Source organism: Hermetia illucens, chromosome 1 (genome assembly GCF_905115235.1).
Source record: "Hermetia illucens chromosome 1, iHerIll2.2.curated.20191125, whole genome shotgun sequence".
Lineage (NCBI taxonomy): Eukaryota > Metazoa > Arthropoda > Insecta > Diptera > Stratiomyidae > Hermetia > Hermetia illucens.
Window position 1 is genome coordinate 219,069,059 of NC_051849.1, and position 23,620 is coordinate 219,092,678.

The 23,620-nt window shown below is 46.2% G+C and overlaps 1 protein-coding gene across 1 annotated transcript; it reads right to left on the reverse strand.

The window, feature by feature from the left end:
* Positions 1–19,068: 19,068 nt before the first annotated feature.
* LOC119661550 lies at positions 19,069–19,972 on the reverse strand. Its single transcript, XM_038070938.1, has 2 exons — positions 19,536–19,972; positions 19,069–19,479 (listed from the first exon to the last, which is right to left on the reverse strand). The coding sequence occupies exons 1-2, from the start codon at positions 19,915–19,917 to the stop codon at positions 19,472–19,474; spliced, it is 390 nt and encodes a 129-aa protein (XP_037926866.1). The 5' UTR covers positions 19,918–19,972; the 3' UTR covers positions 19,069–19,471.
* Positions 19,973–23,620: the final 3,648 nt, after the last annotated feature.

The following is a 23,620-nucleotide window of genomic DNA, read 5'->3' on the forward strand; positions in this document are numbered from 1 at the left end:
TCATCAAATGTTGTAGTTTTTCTGGCGGAGCTGATCGGTCGCGAGCTATGTAAGCTGAGGAAATGTACATATTGTCTGCCCCCGCCTGCTCCAATTTGACCACGACTAGGTCGCTGGAGCTCAGGTGCGGACACAGAAAAACGTGTAGACTTTCTTTCCCGAGGATACATGCTCTAGGTCTGTGCAGATCAGCGTCTCCTGTGCTGCGGAATAAATTAAAATATTTACTTTGGAGTTTTTTGATGGTTTGGTCGGCTCCGACCCAAGGCCTCCTCTTCTAGAAAAAAGACAAACTGATTAGCCGAAGCGCACTTCAAGTGCTGCAGATTTATCTGCGTTACCCTCAGCATGATCTGCTTACGCGGGAGCATCGTCAGTCCCCGTCGAACCATCGATCCCCATTTCCTCCAACAGTTCGTTGGCAGCGTTGGTTGGATCCAGGCCATCGGCCAGTTTGCAGAGCGGAACGCTTTCATCTTTACGTTCCTGACTCCAAACCAAACTTTATAGTGACCTTTTCTGAATAGCTGAGGGGTGGTGAGGACAATATCTATGATAGAAAAAGAAGACGAGGCAGACCCTGCCTAAGATGGAGCGATGGCCTAGGTCTGGACACCAGAGAGCTTTTAGGGATGTCGAATTGGTGGACCTCGGCGCAAAACCGGGATGTCTGGAGTTCCCTATTAAGGCAGGCCTAGACCGGATACCGGTTGTTGCGCCGTTGATGATGATGATTGGTTAGAGCACAAGGCTGTCGTAGGGAAAACCGCGGTTCAAATTTCGCTGGTGGCAGTGGAACTTGTATCATGATTCGCTTTGGAAGGTGTGGGGCTCATTTTTATGGTCTTGAATGATGTGCTCGAACACACTTCAAGCCCTACTTCAACTGGATTGTTGCGTCAACGATTATTATTTCCGGCGTCTAAAGGCAGTCTCCATTTATATGGAGCAGAAAAGGTTGGCTTTTTGTCTGGGCATCCTCCTCCTTGACAACAACCCAGTCAATCATGAGAATCCTGGGGTTCTGAAGGCATGGGGATTGGACCAGTTTGTCCTTATCCATTGGGATTTTCGGCAATCAGATGCGAGCAACCGGTCTCCTAGGAATGGCGTCGTAGGGGATAACTTTGAGCTTTACGCGATCCCAGGCGTCGGTGATCTTTCCGACGCATAAACCGAGAAAGTCCCTGGAGAATTGGTCCTCGCATGCTATAATGGGGACCGAAACCAAAACATGTGGTGGATCCCGCGTGTTTGCCTTTGGGAGATGCCCAATGACCATCTCCGACAGCCTAGTCTCAACGCTGGTCCACACCTACGGCGCTAGTTTTCCGCTAGTGGAATTACCATCCACCAGCGCCACACGTAAGTGGCTCCTGGCCACGTTGCTGAAGGGCTTCGCAGTTCGTAGTTAGTCGGCTGGCTGTTGCTGCGTACTTTTCTCAAAATGTTACTTAGTTTTCGAGCTCTTCCTCACTTTACTTCGCTTATGATCTTGTTTGGTGCCCCTTTCAGCTCGTCTGCCAGGCATTTGCTGGTGTATTCCCAAAAAATCGCCTGGTATTTAGCGTCGGCAGTACCGACCTCCTTATTTTTAGCAATTTTCCTGAGAACATGCATGACTTCCGGTGCTGGCTATGGTGCAAGACACCAGCGGACCTTCGCGTCTGATGGCCGCCGTTCTTGTTGGTCTTTACTTTTGAGGCATATCCTGACTGGAAGTTCGTTCTTAATGAAAAGCTGCAGACGGAGAAAGATAAGTTGAGTCTCTCCGCCTAAAAACGGGGAAAATTCTACCAATTTGTCCTCCAGTTAAGGGATTGGGTAGTGATCGTAACATTTAGATGCAGACTGTTTCCTCAAGCAGAGGAAAAGTTATCTCGACCATGATTGCACTGAAACGGAGAAAAACCGCTTGGCGCGACGGTCTCTCTGCATATTTGTCCATCTTCTCGAGATCCGCTGTTTTTACTCGTACGAAAATCTTGGAAATCCTAGATCTTCTCAAAAGGTTGGAAGTAGGCAATGATCGTTAAGATTCGCAAAAAGGTCACTCGTCCTGTTGGCAAAAATTGGCTCAGCCAAAAGCTTTAAGCCTTCGTGAACATTTGTCTACACCGTATCATCGGAATATGCTGGCCTGATACAGTTTCAAAAGAGAGATCGTGGTCAGTGCAGATACCAGTCCCCAGTACGTGGTCTGATCGAAAGGCGGAAGTGGCAATTGATAGGTCACACATTAAGAAGGGGCGATAAATCCATTGCTGGCTATCCAACGCAGTGGAAGACACTTTCCCAAGATGGCTGACGAGCCGGACCCCTTCGGGCTTTGGCGCAGGACAGTAGAGGAGGAGCGTTGGCATCTCGCGAAGTCCTGAGGGAGCTGAAGTGCATTTTAGTGAGCCGCAAAGAATGGTGCATAGGTGCGGTTGACGCGCTATACCTGACGATTTTACTAACATACCTGGGGCAGATATTCTTCTGCCTCGTATACTCTGCAGTCTCAATTCGTGTACGTTAGTGACGTTTCTGTTTCGAAAATTTTACCCACAAGCAGGCAGTGCATAGCCGTTCACCTATATTTTAAGTCAAGTCAATGACAACAGGCTTTATTTTTTGGCTAACTAGGAACCTACTCAGGGCACATGGTTTACTCGATGGCTTCGCCAGGAGACAGGTCTCTGACGAGAGCAATTGGACCGCCTGCGATTGGTACAGGAAGCTCCCGTTTCGGAAGAAAATACTCAAAACTTTTGTCCTTTTCCTTGGCTGAGTCGGTCGCTGTCTTGTCAGTGCAGTCCGAGGTTTCTTTCGTACCTTTGTAGCAGATTCCTCTCCAGGTGGGGAGCCCCCTCTCAACTCGAAGGACCAGGCTTGACGAGAGACTCCGTTTCTCAAAATTTCAACAAAAAAGAGGATAATGGGTAGGGTTGCATAATTTTCTCCTCGGACTAAAATTTCTGCTTAATTTTCACCCCAGGCCCGGATTTTCTCTCTAGGATCCCAGGAAGGACCAGTGCGGACAGTTTGCCTAGTTTTAACCGCGGGAAAATCGCTTTCATCCTTCTCCATTCGGAGTTTTTCGTTAAAAAAGAACTCCTAGCGATCTTTACGTGGAGGAGAAGATAAAATTTGGTAGCAGGGCAGTTAGTGTCGGTTGAACACGCGGTCCCAAGTTGTGTGCTCCATCTACGCTCTTGCCAAATACACACTAGGTTAGGATGGAAGTTAATTGAAAAAAATGTCCTCGTTTGCTAGCAATTGAGGTGGACTTAATATGCTTTTATTAAAATGAGAGATTAAACTTTGCGGAAGATATGCCCTCCTTGATGGAAATTTACGTAGTGCTAGGTATCGGGGTGCTGATAACTATGAAGAGCCGCAGATAGGTATTAGCGCCCTACGTAAATACTAACCACATTCGCGGTGCATCTCTTCTTATTTGATTAAGGCTCTATCTATCTATTTTCCTCAGATCGAGCGCTGATTCAATTGGTGCATGAAAGCCATATCATTCGGATAACCCTTACTTTCGACTTTGAACTCTGCAGTCAAAATTAAGGTGACACGAGAAGACGCAGTGATTGGCAGTATTTGAAATTGGAGAATGGAAAGTATGCGAGCGGATAAACTGGACACTCGGGATGGCAAGAGAGATCTGTACCAACTTGCTAAAAGCCGTAATGAACGTACAGAGGGCATAGGACACTTCTATTGCGTTAATGACAAGAACGGTACTTTGCTTACCAACCGTCGAGCCGCAACGGATAGGTGGCGAGAATACTTCGAACAGATTTCAACTTAAGAATTTGTCCATCCTCCACTTCCACAATCATTGCCGACATTTGGTACAATTCCACCTGTCAGCGCAACTGAGATCCGAGCCTTCAGTGACTCCAGACGGTCGCGTTCAGGGAGGGGAAGAAATTCCTCCCCTGGGGAGTTGTGAGAACGAGGAGAGCATGGCGAAGCTCAGGTCTCGGAAGTCACCTGGCTGGAATGGGATGACAGGCGAGATGTGCAATGCCATTTGGCAGGCCATCCCATCTCATGTCCAGTGTTTGTTTGATTGTTCTTTTCGGGAGGGCTATTTCCCTGCATTCTGGAAGACTACCAGAGTGGTTGTGCTCCTGAAGTCGCCAGAGAAGGATAAGAGTAGTCCTCGGTCGTATAGGGCGATATCTCTTCTCCTGGCCCTTGGCAAGGTCCTGGAGGGGATTATGGTCCAGCGACTGGGGGTGAAATCATCCCATCTGACGTCTGACAGGCAGTATGGCTTCCGCACTGGTAGGTCCACCGACGACGCCTTGTTTGTTGTCCATTGTCATCGCAAGTACGTCCTTGGAATCTTTGTTGATTTCAAAGGCGCATTTGACTACCTAAGTTGGTCGTCTGTGTTGTCCAAAATTTGTGAGTGTGACTCACAGAAATTGGTTCTGTGGAAGAACTACTTCCATGGCAGAAGAGCATTCCTCCAAGGTGCCAATGAGCGTGTGTGGGTGAATGTTGAGCGCGGCTGCCCACAGGGATCTATCGCGGGTCCATTTATATGGAACCTGATGATGGATGAACTGTTGGGTGAGCTTTCCTCCGTTGTCGAATGTGTTGTCATTCTTGTTGAGGAAAGCACTCGCCGTGAGCTCGAGCAGCAGGCTGCCGGATACATGCGCATCGTTAACGCTTGGTCCATTAAAGTCGGTGTCGCGATCTCAACGGATAAGACCGTTGCAATGATGCTAAAAGGCATCCTACGTCGTCCGCTTTACGTAAAGTTGAACGGACTGTCTTTACAGATCCGGCAGAAAGTGACCTACTTGGGAGTCACGATCGCGGAACGCATGTCTTTGGTCGCGCACCAGCGCGAGCTCAGGTTACGCTAGACTCAATTGGTGTGTATATTGAGGCGAGTGATGAGGTGTGAGTGGGGTCTAAGCAGGAGAGCTGCTAGATCCATTTATGTGGGGCTCTTCCTTGCATGTTCTACGTATGGGTCCCCTATGTTGTATGATTTGGCGCTGATGGTGAGGGGCAGAAAACTGCTCTGCGCTTGTCAGCGAGTGGCTTTGTTAGTATGTCTTCCAGTGTGTCGTACGGTCTCGACCGACGCCATGCAGGTCTTGTTGGGTGTTCCTCCTCTTGATCTGGAGGTAGTCCGGCGTGCCACGGCCTACAGGATCAGGAGGGGCGTACCTTTGCTGCAAACAGATTTAGTTAGTTGTAACCAGGTTGATGGGTTAGGGCCGCTTGCGGTCAAAAAGTTGTTAGACGAGAGTGTAACATCTAAGTGGCAGCTTAGATGGGATGAATGTGGGAAAGGTCGGGTCACATATAAGTACGTCAGACATGTGTCTGCCAGAGAAAGTTCCGTCGTGGACTTTGGGCTTGAGATGGGCTTCCTCCTGACTGGGCATGATAGCTTGACTGAGTTCCTATTCAAGCGCAGCCTTGCCTCCAGTCAGGGTTGTGTTTTATGTGGGGCTGACTCGGAGGACTGGCTACATGTTCTCTGTGTCTGTCCAGCGTACAGTGTCATCCGCAATCTAGACGACATGGGCGTTCACGTGTTGAACGGTATCTACGATGTTAGCCAGTGCCTTGCTAGCAGTGGGACACTTAAATATGGTAATGCGTTCGTGCGCGCTGCCTTCGGACGAAGGAGGGTGCTTCTCGACGCTGCTTCGCCTACAGCTGATGGGCAAATGGCCAAGTGGCCGCGGTGGCTAGCCACCAGTCTTGTGTGTTTGGTGTTATTGTTGTCTTGTGATGTCCTTTGTGTTGTATTTATTTATTTATTTATTTATTTAATTAACGGACAACAAACAGAAAGAATTCCAATTAATTATTGTCCTCAGGAGGAGGAGAAAGCAAAAAACTTATCCTACGTTTAAAACTATTTAAAGTAGGGAAGTTAAAAGGACCAAGCTGTTTTGCATTATAATTTCGGCAAAGCCTGGGAATCGGGGAATGAAAATAGACTTCGAGCTCCGCGAAAGGCACGTTGAAAATATCTGCGTTACGTGTGTTATAAGATGCAGGACGGCAGGTGATCTCGTCAGCGGCGGAGCAGTCCATCAGGCCCGAGGAAAGTTTAAAGAATGTGCATAGATCCAGATAGGATCTACGCTGTTGTAGGAAGGGAAGGTTTAGAAAGCGGGGGCGGGAGGGGTAATCCACACGAGGGAAGCTTTTCTTAAAGAAGAGAGAACGGGTGAATTTACGTTGTACATTTTCGAGGGCAAGACAATCACAGCTACGGGTGGGTGACCAGATCACGGAGCAACACTCGAGGGTATTCCTCACAAGGGAATTGAAGAGAGCTCAGGAGGGTTGGATGGAGTCAAAATCAGAGGAGGAGCGAAGAATAAAGCCTGACAATTTTGCTGCTCGATTGATGACATCGAGGCAATGGGTGTCAAAGCGGAGCTTATTGTCGAAAGTGACTCCGAGGTCTTGAGTGGAATTTAAGCAGGATAAGGAATGTCCGTTAAGCGAGTAGGAGAAAGAAGTGGGTGAGGATTTTAGGGAGTAGCACATAGAGTGACACTTTCTGACGTTTAGCGCTAAATCATTAATCGAGCACCAACGAACCAGAGTGTCCAGGTTATTCTGAAGGGAAACACAGTCCATAGGCGACGATATAGCGGAAAACAGCTTAAGGTCGTCTGCATAGAGCAAACAGTGACAAGTAAGGAGGGGAGGAAGGTCGTTAATAAAAAATAAAAATAGCAAAGGACCCAGAATAGACCCTTGTGGGACGCCAGAAGAGGGGGAGAAGGAGCGGGAAGTACAGCCGTCAAAAGAGACGCGGCAGGATCGGTTGGAAAGGTAAGAGGCAAGCCATAAAACAAGTGGTATGGGAACGTTTAGGGACGACAGTTTGGATAGAAGTATCTTATGATTTATAGTGTCGAAGGCTTTCGCGAAGTCAGTGTAAATGGTATGCACTTTTTGCCGTGAATTTAGACATTTGGCGACAAAGTTTGTAAAGTCAAGCAGGTTGGAGGCAGTGGACCTACGTTTAACGAAGCCGTGTTGTTCTTTCACTATGTGTTGGCCAAAGTGGGCGGACAACCAGTCGCTGACATATCTTTCCAGGATTTTGGAACAGGAGGAGAGGAGGGAAATGGGACGGTAATTCTCGGCAAGCGATAATGAGAGCCTCTTTCCACAAGCTGGGAAAATGATTCTCTTCAAGGCTTTTGTTGAAAATAAGAGATAGGGGAAGGGAGATGGACTTACCAGTTTTGATCAAAAAGAGGTTTGGAAGACCATCGTAGCCAGGTCCGACCTTGGCATCAAGTTCGCCAATGAGGTATTCGACAAGGATAGGAGTAAGAAGGGGAATGGTAGGCGATGCGGGGCAGGCTACATCTACTATCGGGAGGGATTCGGAGGAAGGAGGAGGAAAATAGACTGACGAAAAGTAGCGGCAGAGTAAATCACAAGATCGTTGGGGGGAGTTAGCAGAGAAGCCAGAGAATTTAATGGACGGAGGGGATAACTGGGCGGGGCAGCGGGAGTTGCGAATGGGAGATTTCCGCGCTTTAGTGAGTCTTCCACGCTGGACAAATATTCGTGTCTGGACTTACGTATTAAAGATTTGACCGAGGAACGAAGGGATTTGAAAAAAACTAAGTCAGCAACGTTTCTAGAAGACAGGAACTTCTTTCTCGCAGTCTGTTTTTGACGTAGTTTTTTGTGAATTTCAGTGGTGAACCAGACGGGGTAAGAGCATAAGCACTTGGGAGAGGAGGGAACGTAACAAGGAAGAAGATCAGATAAAATGGTATAGAAAGTGTTGAGTGCTTGATCACATGTAAATGGAGAGAGCATGGGGACCCAGTTGATTGACGCCAGGGCCGAGTTCAGACCTTCGAAGTTCGCCTTACGAAAGTTGAACTTGGTAGGCTCGCGAGCGACAGGAGAGTGGAGTCGGGATATCTGAACATCGAACTCGAGAGCAGGATGATGGGCGTCAGAGGCAACGTAAGACGGAGCATGAAGGGATTGGGAAAGATAACGTACAGGAAGGTTAGAGAGGACAAGGTCAAGAGTGCGATCTAATTGGTTTCTAGAAAGGTTAAATTGGAGGGCCCCACAGGTGTATTGTATGCAGAGCGGAAGTTAGCTGGTGAAAGGTTCCGTTGCGGTTCTCCGCCTCGGGCTGATTCCAGTTAACCCGTTGGGGAGTTCCGTCCCCACGTATTCGAGGAGAGCGATCAGACCCGAGTCTGCAAGGGACTCATCTAAAGTGGCTCTGCCACGAAGTCTCACCGGAGGTTATCTGGTACTATGGGAACCGGGATGGCCCTGTGAGAGCATATGCTCCAGGAGAATTCCTAGAGGATGTGTTCTCGACCCGGTTGTTTGCGGTTGGTCCCTAGTGGGAGTTTCATGATGGTTGTGGTTATGCCTACATTGCGGGCAGAGCTCCTCGGAGTTCAAGCGTGGAGTTGCGCTGTACAACTCGGGTGCCGTACTCCTTAGTTGCGGCAAAGGTGTTAGATAGGCCTTGCATCCACTGGTATGAATGCTGAGCCTGCACTCAGTATAAACCAGGACCGCTGTGTTTGCATGGAAGGGAAGAAAGGGATGGGTTACTATTTTTTTAAGACAGGAAACGGATGAATTAGCTACCTCATCCTGCAACTGCAGGTAGCATAACACTATGCTTCCTGGATTTTCACCAAAAAACTAGGCCAGGAATTGTTCCAAGGATATAATACGCTCACGCTTGTTTCAAATTGAACCTTCTCTTCATGCCGTGCTAGCTCGGTATTACCCGAGTAAAATCTTCACGTTCCATTATCCGGGACACAAAATGCTATCTGTGTAAATATAATTAGATAATTGAGTAATTTCGCGCGGATATTCAAACTGAAAATCTCGTGGAGAGATGTGTGCAGCCTTGGGTTTACTCAATTGCGAACTAATTAATATGGGAAAATTATGAAAAAGTTGCTGAGAGGAGCACTCTGCCTATTTGGCAGTAGCTTCCCGAGCAGCCTTCCTTTGTGATTTTTATTATTTGAATTTTTAATATCAAACTAAAAGTCCTGGGCAATTATGTGTTTTCCGTGCTGCGAGGAAGCATGCAAGACAGCCTCTCCAACCAATTAGAGCACATACAGGAATACTTTTAATTAGTCAGTTTAATTACACGCTGTATATTTTGAAGCTATTAACGTGATTTAATACTTGTACATAATTAATTACTTTCACGTTATTTTTGCTACGAAGCTCCCATTCCGTACACTTACTAATAGTCCACTCGGGGGGGTTACAAGAAGGATTTTTTCTAGCTGTTATGCGAATAGAGCAGCTAAGAACCATTAAAGTCCTTCAAGGATGGCATTCATTAGCAGAAACTGATGGAGCTTGGAGATAACATGTATGTGCTCGTATGTATGTTAGTCGGGAGCATTTCCACTCCACGTCGTGCTTGTATCATATCTGCCTGCCCCCGTATCGCTCCATATATGTTTGCTTCCATGTTCATGAGTTTATACGATAAATCTCATACCACCGCCACGTGTGTGGTGGTTCTAGGGGACGAGATGTTTCCGGTGTAATATGTAGTATCTACATTAGCGTAATTGGACCTCATTTAAAATGAAAATGCTGCCTAATTAGCGAAAGTGGCATGGCATTCGTCACAGCGAAAGGGAAGAGGATTGCCAGAGGAGCGAACGAGCGTAGGATGGCGACAGCCCCCACCGCGGATCAGGGGGCAACGGGCCAACGGGGAGCGAGAATGGCGTCAATTTTGAGGCCAGAAAGTTCATCTGAACGATGAGTTCGCCCACCAAGCCCTCGGATTTCATATGGTCGCACGTATAGGCGGGGGAGCGTGCTAGGATGCTTTTTGCATTTTCTATTATGCACACACATATATTTGTAAGTGTTCATTTTTCGCGTAATGAATGATACGCTTTTGACTAGAGTGTTCCGAGGTTTTACAGTTCAGGTGGATTTTCCAGCACCGGAGGACACATTTCCCTCATAAAATCAGCTCACGCTCCGCCGGCGTGCCAAATTTCATTCTCCAAATGCAAAACTTTCCGCTGTAAACATTAGTTTATCTAAATTCTAGATTACACTTAATTCTTTATCCAAGATACTCCTCTTATCAGCCCCATGTGCTACACTTACCAGCCATATAAGTGGATATTTCTGTATGATCTGAGGACCATGATATACCACGTTGTTCCGTGGTGCATCAGCTGCCAAATGCAAGCCAACCTGGATGCATACGGAATGCATGCGAACGTATGCGCAAGCATGTGAGCTACCCTACATTCAGATAACATAGGCATGGATACGTGCATATGCTAACTATGCACCCAACGAAATGGTTACTGGGTTGCATGGAACGTGGGCACCACCTGAAGATAAGGAGCAACTCAACCACTCAGAGATTTGCTGATGACGTATTACTTCGGCTGTGCGGCCAATGATGGAGGGCTTTCAGCTTAGATAATTAAACATACATTTTCAATCTCAATCCATCAAGAGATTGAAAATTCATGTTTTTGTTCAAATTGCAAAATGGGAGCTGCTTTTCCTGTACATAAAGTGGAAAGTCTTTAGGCTGGGGAACGGGAGAGTGGCTGAAGTGATGGAAATGGATGTTGAAAGTGCAATGGTTTCCCTTTGGACATCTGAAAGTTTATTCATTTTTAGAATTTCGGAGAAAATATAAAACCATTCCAGAATCTTTATGCTGAAAGAAGGTAGAGAGGAAGATACCTGCTTTCGGACTGTTCACTACTTCCTAGTAGCTTCGAAATTGTTAATAATAACTGAAGAGGGTGCTACGCAAAAGTGCTTAAGAAAGCGGGCCAAAAAGCGTATCAAAAATCAAACTGGAAGTTAGTACAACCGGTACTGGAGGGAGAGACGGGAAAACCAACAATTTCCTGAGTAACAGGAGTGCGTCTACCAATTTCATTTCTTGGCAATAATCGCATTTTAAACTGGATTACGCCTGCCTGCAGTCACCTCATCTGGACTTTAATATCAAGGCAGAGATCGACATGATCCTGTGAGGAGTGGCCAGATCTCCCATCAGGCGCAACCCCAGTTGGCGGATTGGGGCATACCTACTGATGTGTAAATATGTGTTCATGCACTTTTCTTTTCTCACTGTGCATGGGCTAGTGTTTGCTTATCTCTGGCGCGTGGACCAAAATGGCTATGGGAAGGATACCCAGAACATAAAACCACCATGGAAGACGAGAGAAGGAGGAAACTTACGGTGCAGGGGCTCGGAACCCCTGTACCGGCGGCTTTTGGGAGTGAGCAAGCGAGCTCCTGGTCGTTGATATGCCTCGCCGCACTGCCTCGGTGGTGGACAACTTCGCTACCTTAGCATATAATGTTACAAATGATTTGGATCTGGAGAAGGAAGTGTTCAAGTGAAGTACGACCTTACCAAGAACACCAGTAGCAAGACCAAACAAGGATGAACTGAAGATGGATCGTTGGACGACAAAAACTGTGACAACACCCACCACATATGTTCAAGATGCGCGACAGCAGGAGGTGCTCCAGGAACAAGAAAGAGATCCATTCAAAAGAAGCTCATCAAATTTGAGATCTCCACCAATGCTAAAGACGGTACCGGCAAGATCAATACCCGCCAAAAGTGAAGCAGCGTATAAAAGGAATAATCCTGTCGGGGCTTATAGGGAGCGGAGTCCCGATCCGGAGAAATTACCCTTTACCCAGCTTGGGGCAAAAATAGTTGAGCTGTGCGAGTTTATCAAGGACAAGCACAACGTGCACCAAGCCATAAAGAATATGGTGAGGGCTATTAGAGTCCTCTATAATAGATCGCAGGTGGAGGAAAAGAAGCCTAAGGATACGCCGAACCCTGCTGCACCAACAGTGTCACAAGCCACCCAAGTGACACCTAACCGTACTACCATCGAATCATGGCGAAATAAACGAGTACGGGAAAAAGAGGGGTCTCTTTAAATAATCAGCAGGCGCCTAGGAGGAAAAAAGGCGGACAGGAAATTCTGAAAACCAGTACCAATAGCTCTGACGGAGGAAAGCGTACAGCGAATGTAGGAAAGTCGACCAGCGTTGCGAAGCCCAAGACGAACGGAAACGATGGAAGAACTAAGGTTACGGGCAAAAAAGCGAAAGGAAAAAAGTGCGAACCCGTCCAGATGCAATTGTTATCTCCAGTTAGGGCAATGTGTCCTACGCGGAGATACTCAGAAAGGTCAACGTTGATCCTGACCTAAAATATCTGGGCGAAAATGTGAACAGAATCTGAAGAACCCAGAAAGGGGATCTCATGTTCGCACTCGGGCGAAGGACTCACTTGGGGAGAATGCCGCAGTGCGTGCCCCAAAAACATGAGATCTACATACAATGTAAGGATCTCTATGAAGTAACATCGAAAGGAGAAACTTGTACTGCTCTGAAGGAGCAATTCAAGTTGGAAGAACTTGCGGAGGAGTCTGTTGTGAGTTTACGAAAAGCCTATGGCGGTACTCAAACGGCCATAATACGAGTACCAGCGGATGCAACGCACAAGTTGTTGGCGGTCGGAAAAGTTCGGATTGGATGGGTTGTCTGCCGTTTAAGAGAACAGGCTTCACTAAAGAGGTGCTTTAAATGCCTCATGTTTGGGCACTTCGCCAAGGTATGCACCAGCAGCACTGATCGACCCAATCGATGCAGAAGGTGTGGGGAGAAGGACCATCTTGCCAGGGAGTGCAATAGGGACCCCAAATGCCTATTGTGCAAGGTGCCGGAAGTAGTAAATGTCCAGAATTTAGGAAGACGCTCACTGCAATAAGAAAATGAGGTTTATTCAAATAAACTTCAATCATTTCAGGGTCGTTCAGGATTTACTTGCCTATAGAATCGTGATGGGAGGATTCAGAGGCCGTTCATCTCCACAGATCACGTGTCCTACCCTCTTGCTGAAAATCATCCAAGGGTTATTCTCCCAGCAAAAGGAGAGTACCGACACATTCCAACTACCTCTGAATGTGACGGTAATTCCGCCAGTCACCAGAGACGAGCTGCTGGATATTTGCGGAAGAATAGGAGACAATAAAGCGCCAGGACTAGACGGAGTACCGAATAAGGCCCTTAAGTTTGCCGTGAAATCCAGACCGGACATGTTCGCTGAGTTGTTCGAAGCGTGCATGTCCGAGGGGATATTTCCAGCGGCATGGAAGCGGCAGAAGTTGGTACTTCTGCCTAAGCCAGGTAAACCTCCAGGTGAACCATCTTCATAACGACCCATATGTCTTTTGGACACTATGGGGAAAATGTTAGAACGGGTAATCTATAATAGATTACTTCCGGTTGTTGAGAGCTGAGGCGGCCTTTCAGATCGGCAGTATGCGTTCCGTAAAGCCAGATCAACCATTGATGCCATCAACTTGGTTACTGGCTTGGCCGAAGATACAATTCACGGAAAGGGTAGTGCCAGCAAATATTGCGTGGTAGTAGCCCTGGATGTGGACTCACAGGCTCATTCCTGCCATCAAGAAGTTGTTGGAGAGACGACACGATGAGATTAATTATAATCTGACCCAGTTTCTCACGGGACATGGAGGATATCTCCAATACCTTCACAGGTTTAAATTGGAGATCTCACCCGAGTGTCCAAATTGTAATCGAGTCCCAGAGGACCCAGAGCATGTACTCTTCCACTGTCCGAGATTTGTGAAAGAAAGGAGGAATCTAGAGGAGACTCTAGGAGAGGTGCAGGTACCAGAAAATCTGGTCCCGAAAATGCTAGCACATCAAGAGAATTGGGATGCGGTCAACGCCACGATCGCATTTATCCATAATAAACTGCGAAAACAGAGGAGAGGAGAAAAGCGCGATCACGTGCGCCGAGTATAGAAGAAATGGAATTAAGCTAGAGTGAGCTGACTCCGCCCCGTGATGTAATACCTTATGGTGGTTCCGCGGGCCAGGGAGGGAGTCTGGGGTGGTTTTAGTGGGGAAAAATCAGCATTGCCACAATATGTTGATCTAGACCAAATGCAACAAGTCTTCTTACATATTTTGGAAGATCGGGGTTCGTATTTTCTTTCTTGTCAAATTGGAGAGCTTCACCACAAAGATTCGAATAGTATTTAACGCATCTGTGGCAATGATTAGGGTCAGTCTGAACCATAAGCTGCATACCGAACCTAAGCTATAAGATGGCTTGACATAAATTCTGCTTAGGTGGAGAAAACATGAATTCGCGATCTTGTCTACCATTGAAAAGAAGTTCCGGGTGATTAGGATCCTGCCGCAGGATTTTCAACGTAAATAGACCATTTTGAGCAGGCATATCCCCAGCCAGTTTAAGAGTGGGTCCTTACCACTATTTCTTTTGGAGAAGCTGACTCCACGTTCTTGTCCGCCAGGACACCGTTTCAGATAGCTGAGTATAGAAGAAGCGAAATTCCCTATTACCTTGAAGAGCTGAGGACAAATTATTATGTCGATAATGTGTTAAGTGGTGTAGGTGCAAGGCAACACGGTAAAAATCTTTGGACCGACATTCAAAAAGAATCTAAGGAATAAACATTACACGAGATCATACGTGCGATGGTGGTAGCCTGGCCTGATTATGCTTAAGATTAAGGTGGCCACTGGAAACCGTCTCGGGACGAGCTAAATGTGTGGAGGGCCGTGTTAGGAATAGGGGAAAGTGAATCTAGCGGAGGATGAAGCGAGGCAACAGTTCGGCAATCGCCCTCGTCTTCCACCTCCATCAACAGCACCCCATGCTAAGGTGGAACAGCGTACGACGAGGACTGCGTTGCCAATGAGGAGCTTGGCCTTTAGTATGCGAACTCTGAATACGTTAGACAAAGTGGATTTCAAATAATACCCTCACCATGGTCGTCGTACTAGCCAGGATGGACTTTCTTCACGGACTACTCGTGGAAGATACAGATTCAACATAAGAAAAATACAAAAAAGAGGTGCTGATGCTACGCCCATCATCGGAGGATGAGCTGCTGGTATCTAGCCAGGAGACATTAACCCTCGAGAGCAGTATAGTTAGTGCTAGCTGCAGCAACGCTGTACTGAAACTAACCACAGCAACCTCCAGGAGCGAAGAGACAGACGGATTAGTGGTTTCCAGCTTGAAACCTACAGTCGTCGAGCTGGGTGTAAGGAGTACCAGCCATAATACTCCTAACTCGAAACCGTCGGTATCAGAGGTCCCTTTAAGGACAAGGGCTGACAAGAGTGTCGATCTGCGAAAACCGGCTAATAAGTGGAGGGCTACTAGAATTCTGCTCAAGAGCCAATACTTGAAGGCCATACATATTGTTAGCAAGATTGCGAAAAATAAGAAAATAAGAAGGTACTGGCGACGGGTGGGATGAAAAACACCTCGTTAAATACCAGGCGATTGTTGAAGAATATAACAGTAAACGCCTGGCAGACGAGCAAAAGACCAATCGATCTCAAGATAAGGTCGAACAAAAATACAAGCGGAGGAGAGTCTGCAGGGGCTCAGATGCCAAGCAACCTCTGCAGCTAGATAAGCAGCAACAACTGCTCGACGAGCCAGGAATTGTGAAATTTTTCAGCAACGTGACCAGCAAAAACTTATGTGTGTCGCTTGCGGCTAAATAGCGCCGGAGGAGTGGACCAGTGCTGAGGCCAGGCGTGCATCTTCGCGTTAAGAACAGCGACGCCTGGCAGGGAGTAAAGCTCAAAGCCATCCCCCATGTCGAGAACGCCAGGAGATCGGTCGCTGACATCCGGTTGTCGAAGATCCGAACCGATAGGGACAAGCTCTTCCAACCTCTGCGTCTTCGAAGCTTCAGGATTCTCGACGGCTGAGTAGTTACCAAGGAGGAGAAACCCCAAACGAAGAGCCAACCTTTTCCGCTCCATATAAACGGAGAGTACATGGAAGCACTGGAAAATTCAGACTATAAAATGCGGTTCGCAATCAGGAACGCAAAGGTGAAAATTTTCCGCTTCGTGAAAACGGCGGACGACCGGGATCCAGTCGGCACCACTAACGAGCTGTTGAACAAGATGAAGATCGACTGTCCCATGTGGACTGACGAACCCTCTACGCAAGCAGATCATGTTGAGGGTAGGGCAGATAAATCTGTAGCACTCGAAGTGCGCTCTAACTAATCTATTTGTCTTCCTGCTTGAGGAAGATCATCGAAATCGTATCGTACCTGAGTTCCCGCGACCTAATCGTGGTCCAACTGGAACAGACAGGAGCGGAGAACGTGTGCATTTTCTCGGCTTACATGGCTCACGAGTGATCAGCTTCGCCAGAAGAACGGCAACATCAGGTGTAAACTATCCATACCGGCAAAGATGGCCAACCTGTTGGTAGGTTGCGACGCCAATGCAAAGTGTACGCTTTGGGAGCTCGAAAATCAATGTATAACAGTAGCAACACACCAACTTCCTATTTTGCCAGCTCGGAGAACTATGACTAACCGTTTTTTTTTTACCAGAGATCTTTCTCAGATCACAGTTGGATACTGTTTAGTCTAGATCTCGCCGCAGAGTTTTCCAAACCTTTCGCAAATTGGTAAGATTGGCACGGCAGATAAACTGGCTGATTGGACAGTGCAGAAATGCGCTGAAAAGTACCGGAAAATCTGGGCGACTTCTTTAAGGTCATCCTAATCTGAGCTCCCAGTCATAGAAACATAGAGGGGAATAAACGGGCTGATGGTCCAGGCGGGGCTTTGCCCTTAGCAATCCCTCGGTGGGTGTAGTCTGTATCCCGCCGTGAGTGTCAACGGTGGAGTCCATTCGCACTATTTACCAGCCGTGTACCTCACATAGCGAACGCTCACCGTCCGTCCTAAGTCAGGAAACATTGGGCCCGCCTATAACAAAACCCCATCGCAAGAGGTCTTGTGCCAGAAGTCAGCAAATGTATGCCCGGGGCATTGACCTACAAGGGGCCAGACTTGGCATACCCGGATTGGCAAAATCCACCCTGTGAGTTGGAGCTTAAGAATAAGTTTCCCTGCTTGTCGTAAGAGCCTGCAACGCGTCGGGTAGAGACCGACCTCACGGCTATGACCTTTGGTTATCAAAAACGGACTATGACCGGTTTCTGGAATGTGCGCATGCTCCTCGGCAACAGTAGCGAGAGTCCCCAGAATGCTCACTTTCTCTAACTTGAGCAGGAATTCCAACGATATAAGCTGGACAGTCTGGGCCTAAGCGATGTAAGATGGCGGGACTCTAGAGAGTACTTCTATTCCCGGTTATGGATGGTTGGGAAGCTACGACTCCCAAGTTCAACATTCGACCGCCTGTATGACCCAGCTGTTGCTCGATAGTGGGAGAGCTATTTTGTTGATCGGACAGTAACCTGCCGGAAAATATCGATGAGTATTAGGCCGCCATCAAGAATGCTCTTTTCTCGGGTGCTACACAGCTCATCAGCCATGTCTCGAAGGAGCGTCATAAGATCTGGCCCAGTTATGGAAGTAGATCGGTGAGCATAAGGGGTAGAACACTCTACTGATCGCTACGAGTGATGGCGGACGTGATGTGCTCGAACTTCGATACGGAGCCACATCTCGAAAAGTTCAGTAAAGTATACGCCCTGAAAAGAGAGAATTTGATATTGCGCTGATCAAGGAAGCGGAAGATATCGCTGAACACATTGCTTTTAGAAGTGTATATGGCATTACGAAAGTGCTTGTATGTGGTCACAAATCTTTCGATGGGACTGTCACCATTCACGATAATGAGTAACTGAAGAGATGGAAATAACACCTTACCATGGTTCTTGACCATATTACATCCAGTTAGGTTCGGTCTCTTGCGGATGAAATGTCTACTCGTCGTAAAATGTGGATACGGACTGTCCCTCCAAGCAGAGGAGAAACTACTTCGGCCATCAATAGATTCAAACAGAGTATGATCGTTCCGCTTGACGATCTGTCGTAGAGTTAATGATTGCTGCCCCTGCAGTTACTGTAGACCTGCAACTTCCACTCCTAAAGCAGCCATGAGAATCTGAGACTTTCCCAGAGTGTGTGGAAAAAGGGTTTCCAAAGAAGCGCAATCGTTTTGAGTGTGGCAAATGGAGGAGGTCTGCTACCTGCTACTTCAAAAATAATAACTGCCGAGCTGCGAAAACTATCCGCTGACTCTTCGCTGGATTTATTTAGCTTCAACGTCAGCTCGGCTTTCTGCGTTCGTCAAATGCGGCGCGCACCACTGCTGGAGTCTGTCAACTCCAATATGGGCATAGGGCACATCATCTTTATGGGAAGTATTGATTAATTTCGAATCTCCCTTCTTTGTGGCCTGGTCCATTATTTAGGTTTACAAGTTTCAGGTCATTTTATCCCTTTTGCGAAAGTTGAGATCCTTGGCGAGGAACTATCAATGTTCCCCGAGATTTCCGTTGGTTCAGCTTCATCGGTCAAGAGTTTTTTCTTTGGTCAAGCTTACTGTGCACCAAAGGTTTATACAATACTTCGTTTCTCGCGTTCTAATCTACCTTATGTTGAGGAAGTGTCACTTGTCATTACTTGACGCTTGATGTCCCTTATCAAAGCCCTGCTGTTTGGGTGAATTTCCACTTCTCCTTGAGAAACTCATAGAGTTCGTTTATGGGATCTCCCGGTAAAAAAACACATCATTAATGTCCGTCCAGGGACTATTAGTATTTCTTTCCAAGTTTCCTAGAGAGTCTTGACTGCTGGCGGAGTCAGCACCGAAGACAACGTTACTCTTCGTCCTCGGTGGTGACTCCGCTAACCTCGAGCTCTTACGAAAATGGTCCGGTGTGGACCTCATACCAACTCCATTATTATATCATGACTGAGACACTGCGGTCACTGGTTATAGATGGCTCGCTTGCGCCTTCCAAAAATCCTAGGGTACTGGTTTCTGTACAGAGAAAACAACCTTTCTCCTCCATATTTGGTTGATTTTTTAAGTATCCCAGGCATGGCGATGGACGCACATCCATTATATATACTCATAACGTATCCTCCCAAGCATTGCCTTATCCGCAGGAAGGGACGTGCCTGATGGGAAGCTTGGCAACTCGCGATAGAGCATTAAAACATCGTATTTAGCTTACTAATGTTACGATTAATCTATTGAAATAAATAATTGAATAAATTAAATGGTCACAAATAAGGACAAACATATGTAGTTGCACCCAGTTGAGAGCCTGTAAAGGAAAGGATGTATTTTAACCTAAGTTTCGGTAAGTTTGCTAGATTTTCGATAAAGTTCAATCCTTTCCTTGTCCTGTTTCGAAGAGATCTTTTTGACAAGGGACGAAACAGGACCTCGTCACCGCTTAAAATGCATGCGTGAAAAATCTACCACATATACAGCCACATAAGGATGAAAGTTGATTGTCAGGATAAGGAAGGATTCAAAGACATAATTGGTCGACGGATTTGTTTGATTCTTAATATTCAATTCTTAAGTCTAAATCAGCATTTTTGTCTTAGACTGCATCCAGCTAGAAGTCTGAAAAAAAGGATATCCTTCAACTGTCACTTGCTAGGACGAAGTCAGCATCTTACAATCGTAGGTTAACTCAGTTATTGTGACTTTTCTCGGTGCAATAGGATCATACTTATCCGTGAGATGCGAGAGTCGTCCATATACCCCATTCGTTGTTTTCGGAATCGGGGGCCAAGTCTCCTCCTCACCATGGATATTTCGAACTTTCAGTGGCTTCTTCGGAAAAACATTTGTGGAAATTTTCGAATTGTAAAATTTATCTTCGGAAGGCACCAAAAATTCTTTATTTTCCTTGATTATGTCGTAAACCTTCTCGCAAACTTTTCGGTTCTCTTCAATTACCCAACCCCAATTTTGGGCCCAATTCCTTCTCAGCCGATCTTCAGCTTGAAGGCGAGTTCGATGATTTTGAAGAACTTGGTTTTGATTCAATGTTGACATTTTTTTTTGAACGAAAGCAAAACTGATAGATACAAATCGAAAATATGAATATTACGTTATGAGGAGGCCACTGAGCAAGGACTAAATTATTTGCGCTAAGTGGGTTTTCTCCTTTTTCCGGAATATTTAATATCGCATTGACCGTTTCCTGTTTGCCTGCAACATGTGTATCTTTTTCAAGAACCCCATCATGTATCACAAATTTTCACAAAATTTCCAAATTTGTAATAATCCTTTCCATATCAGGAATACCCGAAGCAGATCACCTCGCCCTTTGGACGAATTGATTTGCATCCTCGTAAGTAAGTAATGAACACAATTCAGGGACAACTGACGAGCTGTTACCTCAGAAAGGATGTTCGTTTTCAGGAAAATTTTGAATTTTTTATTAAAAAGGAGTTTCCGAAGCGACACTGAAAATTCAGAATCTTTGCATGCGAGTTTAGATGGCAGAGCGTCAGTTGTTTGCTCTAAGGGTTTTCCGCCAGACTTTCCTTTACAACTAACTTCTCTCACATGGTCAAATTGGAAAAATTATGTGGACATGTGGACAATGTATTCGCCCCGAGCTTTGGGAGTGTATGTCGTCAGATGCTGAGGAATATTTGAAGCTAAGGGAAGATTGCAACATTATTTGAATATTTTTTTTTTGCATTTTTTAGGGAGTTCGGAAAGTGTGAATGGAGCATGTGGTGCTCTCTTATCTCTCCTGTGAAATTTCTTGGAAATTTGCATCTAACCCTAAAGTTGTAAATTCGAATATGTCCCGATTTCAGCGAAGGTGATACCAATTAGATACCAAATCATTCATCCCTGCACCCCTTTAGAGACCACTGCAAACCTGCCTTAAAGAATGGCCATACCTTCTCTTGCCTAATGAGTCTAACCAGTATTTCCATTCGCAACTCCTCCAGCATCGGTCCATTTCGAAATGCTTCCAAACAGAAACGTCTTCTGCTCCTTTTCCAACTGAAATTAATTTGGAAATTTCCAGGTGACCGGAGCCCAGAAAATTTAACATTGTTCACTGGAGGCGAAGTGCCTGTAATTAGTCTTTCCAACCTCATACGAAAACAAAGAGACACAAACCTTTAAACAATGTCGAGAGGAACAGAATCATGCAACTAATTACGGGACTAGCCGCAATATCCTAATTTGCTTTAACTGTCAGTTGCACAAAGGACTCGTTTCCAATACGACGTAACTGTAATTGTTTTATATGCGCTAACTAAACCTAAACCTGCCTTACACTACGTCACACAACACCGCCTGCATGGTCCAGGACGGGCGTCCTTGTAATCTAACTCTTGCCTAAGCAAGAGGGGTGGGATTGTATGACCTTTCACCACCCCTCCCATGACCACATGAATCTTATAGCCTGGGCACTGGAGACAGGGGTTGAAGCCGAGGAGAGATGCTGGGAACAATTAATTTAATAAGCACACACAAAACGGTGACGATACAAAGGTATGAAGGTCTTTTTGATCCTGTCTCGTCCTTTGACGGCGACCGCTCGTCTCTTATTCGTGCATACTTCTACACATACCATAGGAGGGGGTGGTTCTGCTCGGCCTCGCCGACCCTGTCCTAGGTAATTCGACCAGAGCGAGTTTTTAGCCCGAGAGTGTTACTTGTAATTAATAACATGTTTTGGAGTTTGTCAGATAAAGGGTTTTGCGCCTTTTAGAACAACATTTGAACTCTTTGCCAAATTTAATTAAAAATTCTTCCTTCCTGATGATTTTTCGGTTAGCTTTAGGTTTATTGGTACAGTCGATGGGATTTGGATCAATTCGATGGGTTCATTTTAATAGGAGAGTGGTATTACCAATATATAGTAGCAATTATATTCCTCAGGGACATGTACACTGGGCCCTGGTTTGTAGAAGCCAATATCATCCTTATAAGCCAAACTTTATCTTCAGGATATTATTTTCTTTTTGTTCATACACGGAGGTGCAAAAATCTGAGAAGGACAGGTCCGCTCTAGCTCAGTTGCCCATTAGACAGCACCCTTGGCCCTTACGCCCCAGCTCCACGGCACCACCACTTAGATATTACTTCGCGGGGTTGGTTTATCTCTGTGCTTTCCGTCTCCTTACTCCTATCACCAGCTCATTCTGTTTTTTAACGATTGTGAGAGAAATTGTTAGGCAGTTCTCCTTGGGCCTCATCATCTCCGTAACTATATTCTCCGGTCTCTCTCCTTACCAGTGCTCGGCTCAGATTCCATCCCTCTATCGCGAAACTTTGGCAGTGAAATACCACATACTTTCGTTCTTCCGAATTATCCAACTCAAAGCAATACCTCCATCATGTCTCATGAGAAACTGGGTTTACGCTCAAGCCATATTCTAATGTTCGAAATGGGCCTTTTCATCCAGCTACACTTCCCAGACTCGCATCATCTGCATTGCCTGAGATCGTACGAGAGCATCCGTACAGTCGACAATTGAAGCCTCTACGATGGACGAAAAGAACGACCCCTCCATTATACATAATATTTCACAGCAGGAGACCCAACATCGAACCTTGTGGTACTCACACTATGACGATATACTTTTTGTGGTCCACGTGCGTCCCGTACCAGAGGGTTCTTCCTGAAAGGTAATTCTTGACCAAGCTCGCTAACTATCGGCAAACACCTATGCCAATGCACCCTTAATTTGGTTCCAGTTGGTGCATTAATATCCAATGTCAAGACCGCACAACAGCTGTCTGAACTCAGCGCGTTTTTCTCAGATTCACCAAAACGTTTATTCCGTCCACTTTAGAGTAGGGGCGTAGAAACCCATCCTAACGCTCCGACAGGCCATTATAGCTTTCGACGACAGGTAACTTAGTTGTAGATAACACTCCCCATCATGTCTCCCACTGTATCCAATAGGTAGATTGGGCGATTTGATCATGGAATCCCAATTGGTTTAGTGGTTTTGGGAAGCAACACAATTTTTTTCCCACTGAGCAGGGAATCTTTCCATCAGACACGCTTTGAAAGTGTTGACAAAGTGGTCAAGCTTCAAAGCTTTATTATGGATGCCGTCCAAACTTGACACCTTGTTGCCTCTGATCATACCATATATTTCTGCAATTCCTGCTCGGATACTGGAGGTAACACGCACTTGTTGAGCTTGTCACAATTTACCTTCCGGCAACAATCTCCTTTAGAAGGCTTCGGTAGGTCGCCTGAGGAGATCTTTGCAGCTTTTCCCGAAGTTTTTTTTCCAAGAAATTGAATACAACTCAACAGAATTACAACGGCTATGACCGTGAGTTATTAGCGGCGAACATGACAATAAAGGACTTGCGATACTCCCTGGAAGGCAGCCCATTCACAAGCCTCTGACTTTCGCTGTCCAGCAGAAGCCCGACAAAACATCCCCTCGCCAACTCCGACACTTGAGCTTCATAAGCCAGTTTACTTGGGACAAGCAGCATGTGTCCGGCTAGGATAATATAGTTTCAGTCGCTTTGTTACGTTTTTCAGAGGTTAAAATCCCTGCCACGGTCGATTTCTTGGCAATCGCCGAGGCACAGAAAGATCACGCAGTGCTTCAGAGCCTCATTGACAACTCCAAATACAAATTTCCAGAGTTTCCCCTTTTCGGCTCAATCTCAGAAATAGTCTGTGAGACCTCTGAAAAGGGACCTAGGCCATATATTCTGGCCGTTTTTTGCAAGGAAGTATTCAATTCAGTACACG

Coding starts and splice junctions, on each gene's coding strand:
- LOC119661550 (XM_038070938.1), bottom strand. CDS start 19,917: ATGTCAACATTGAATCAAAACCAAGTTCTTCAAAATCATCGAACTCGC.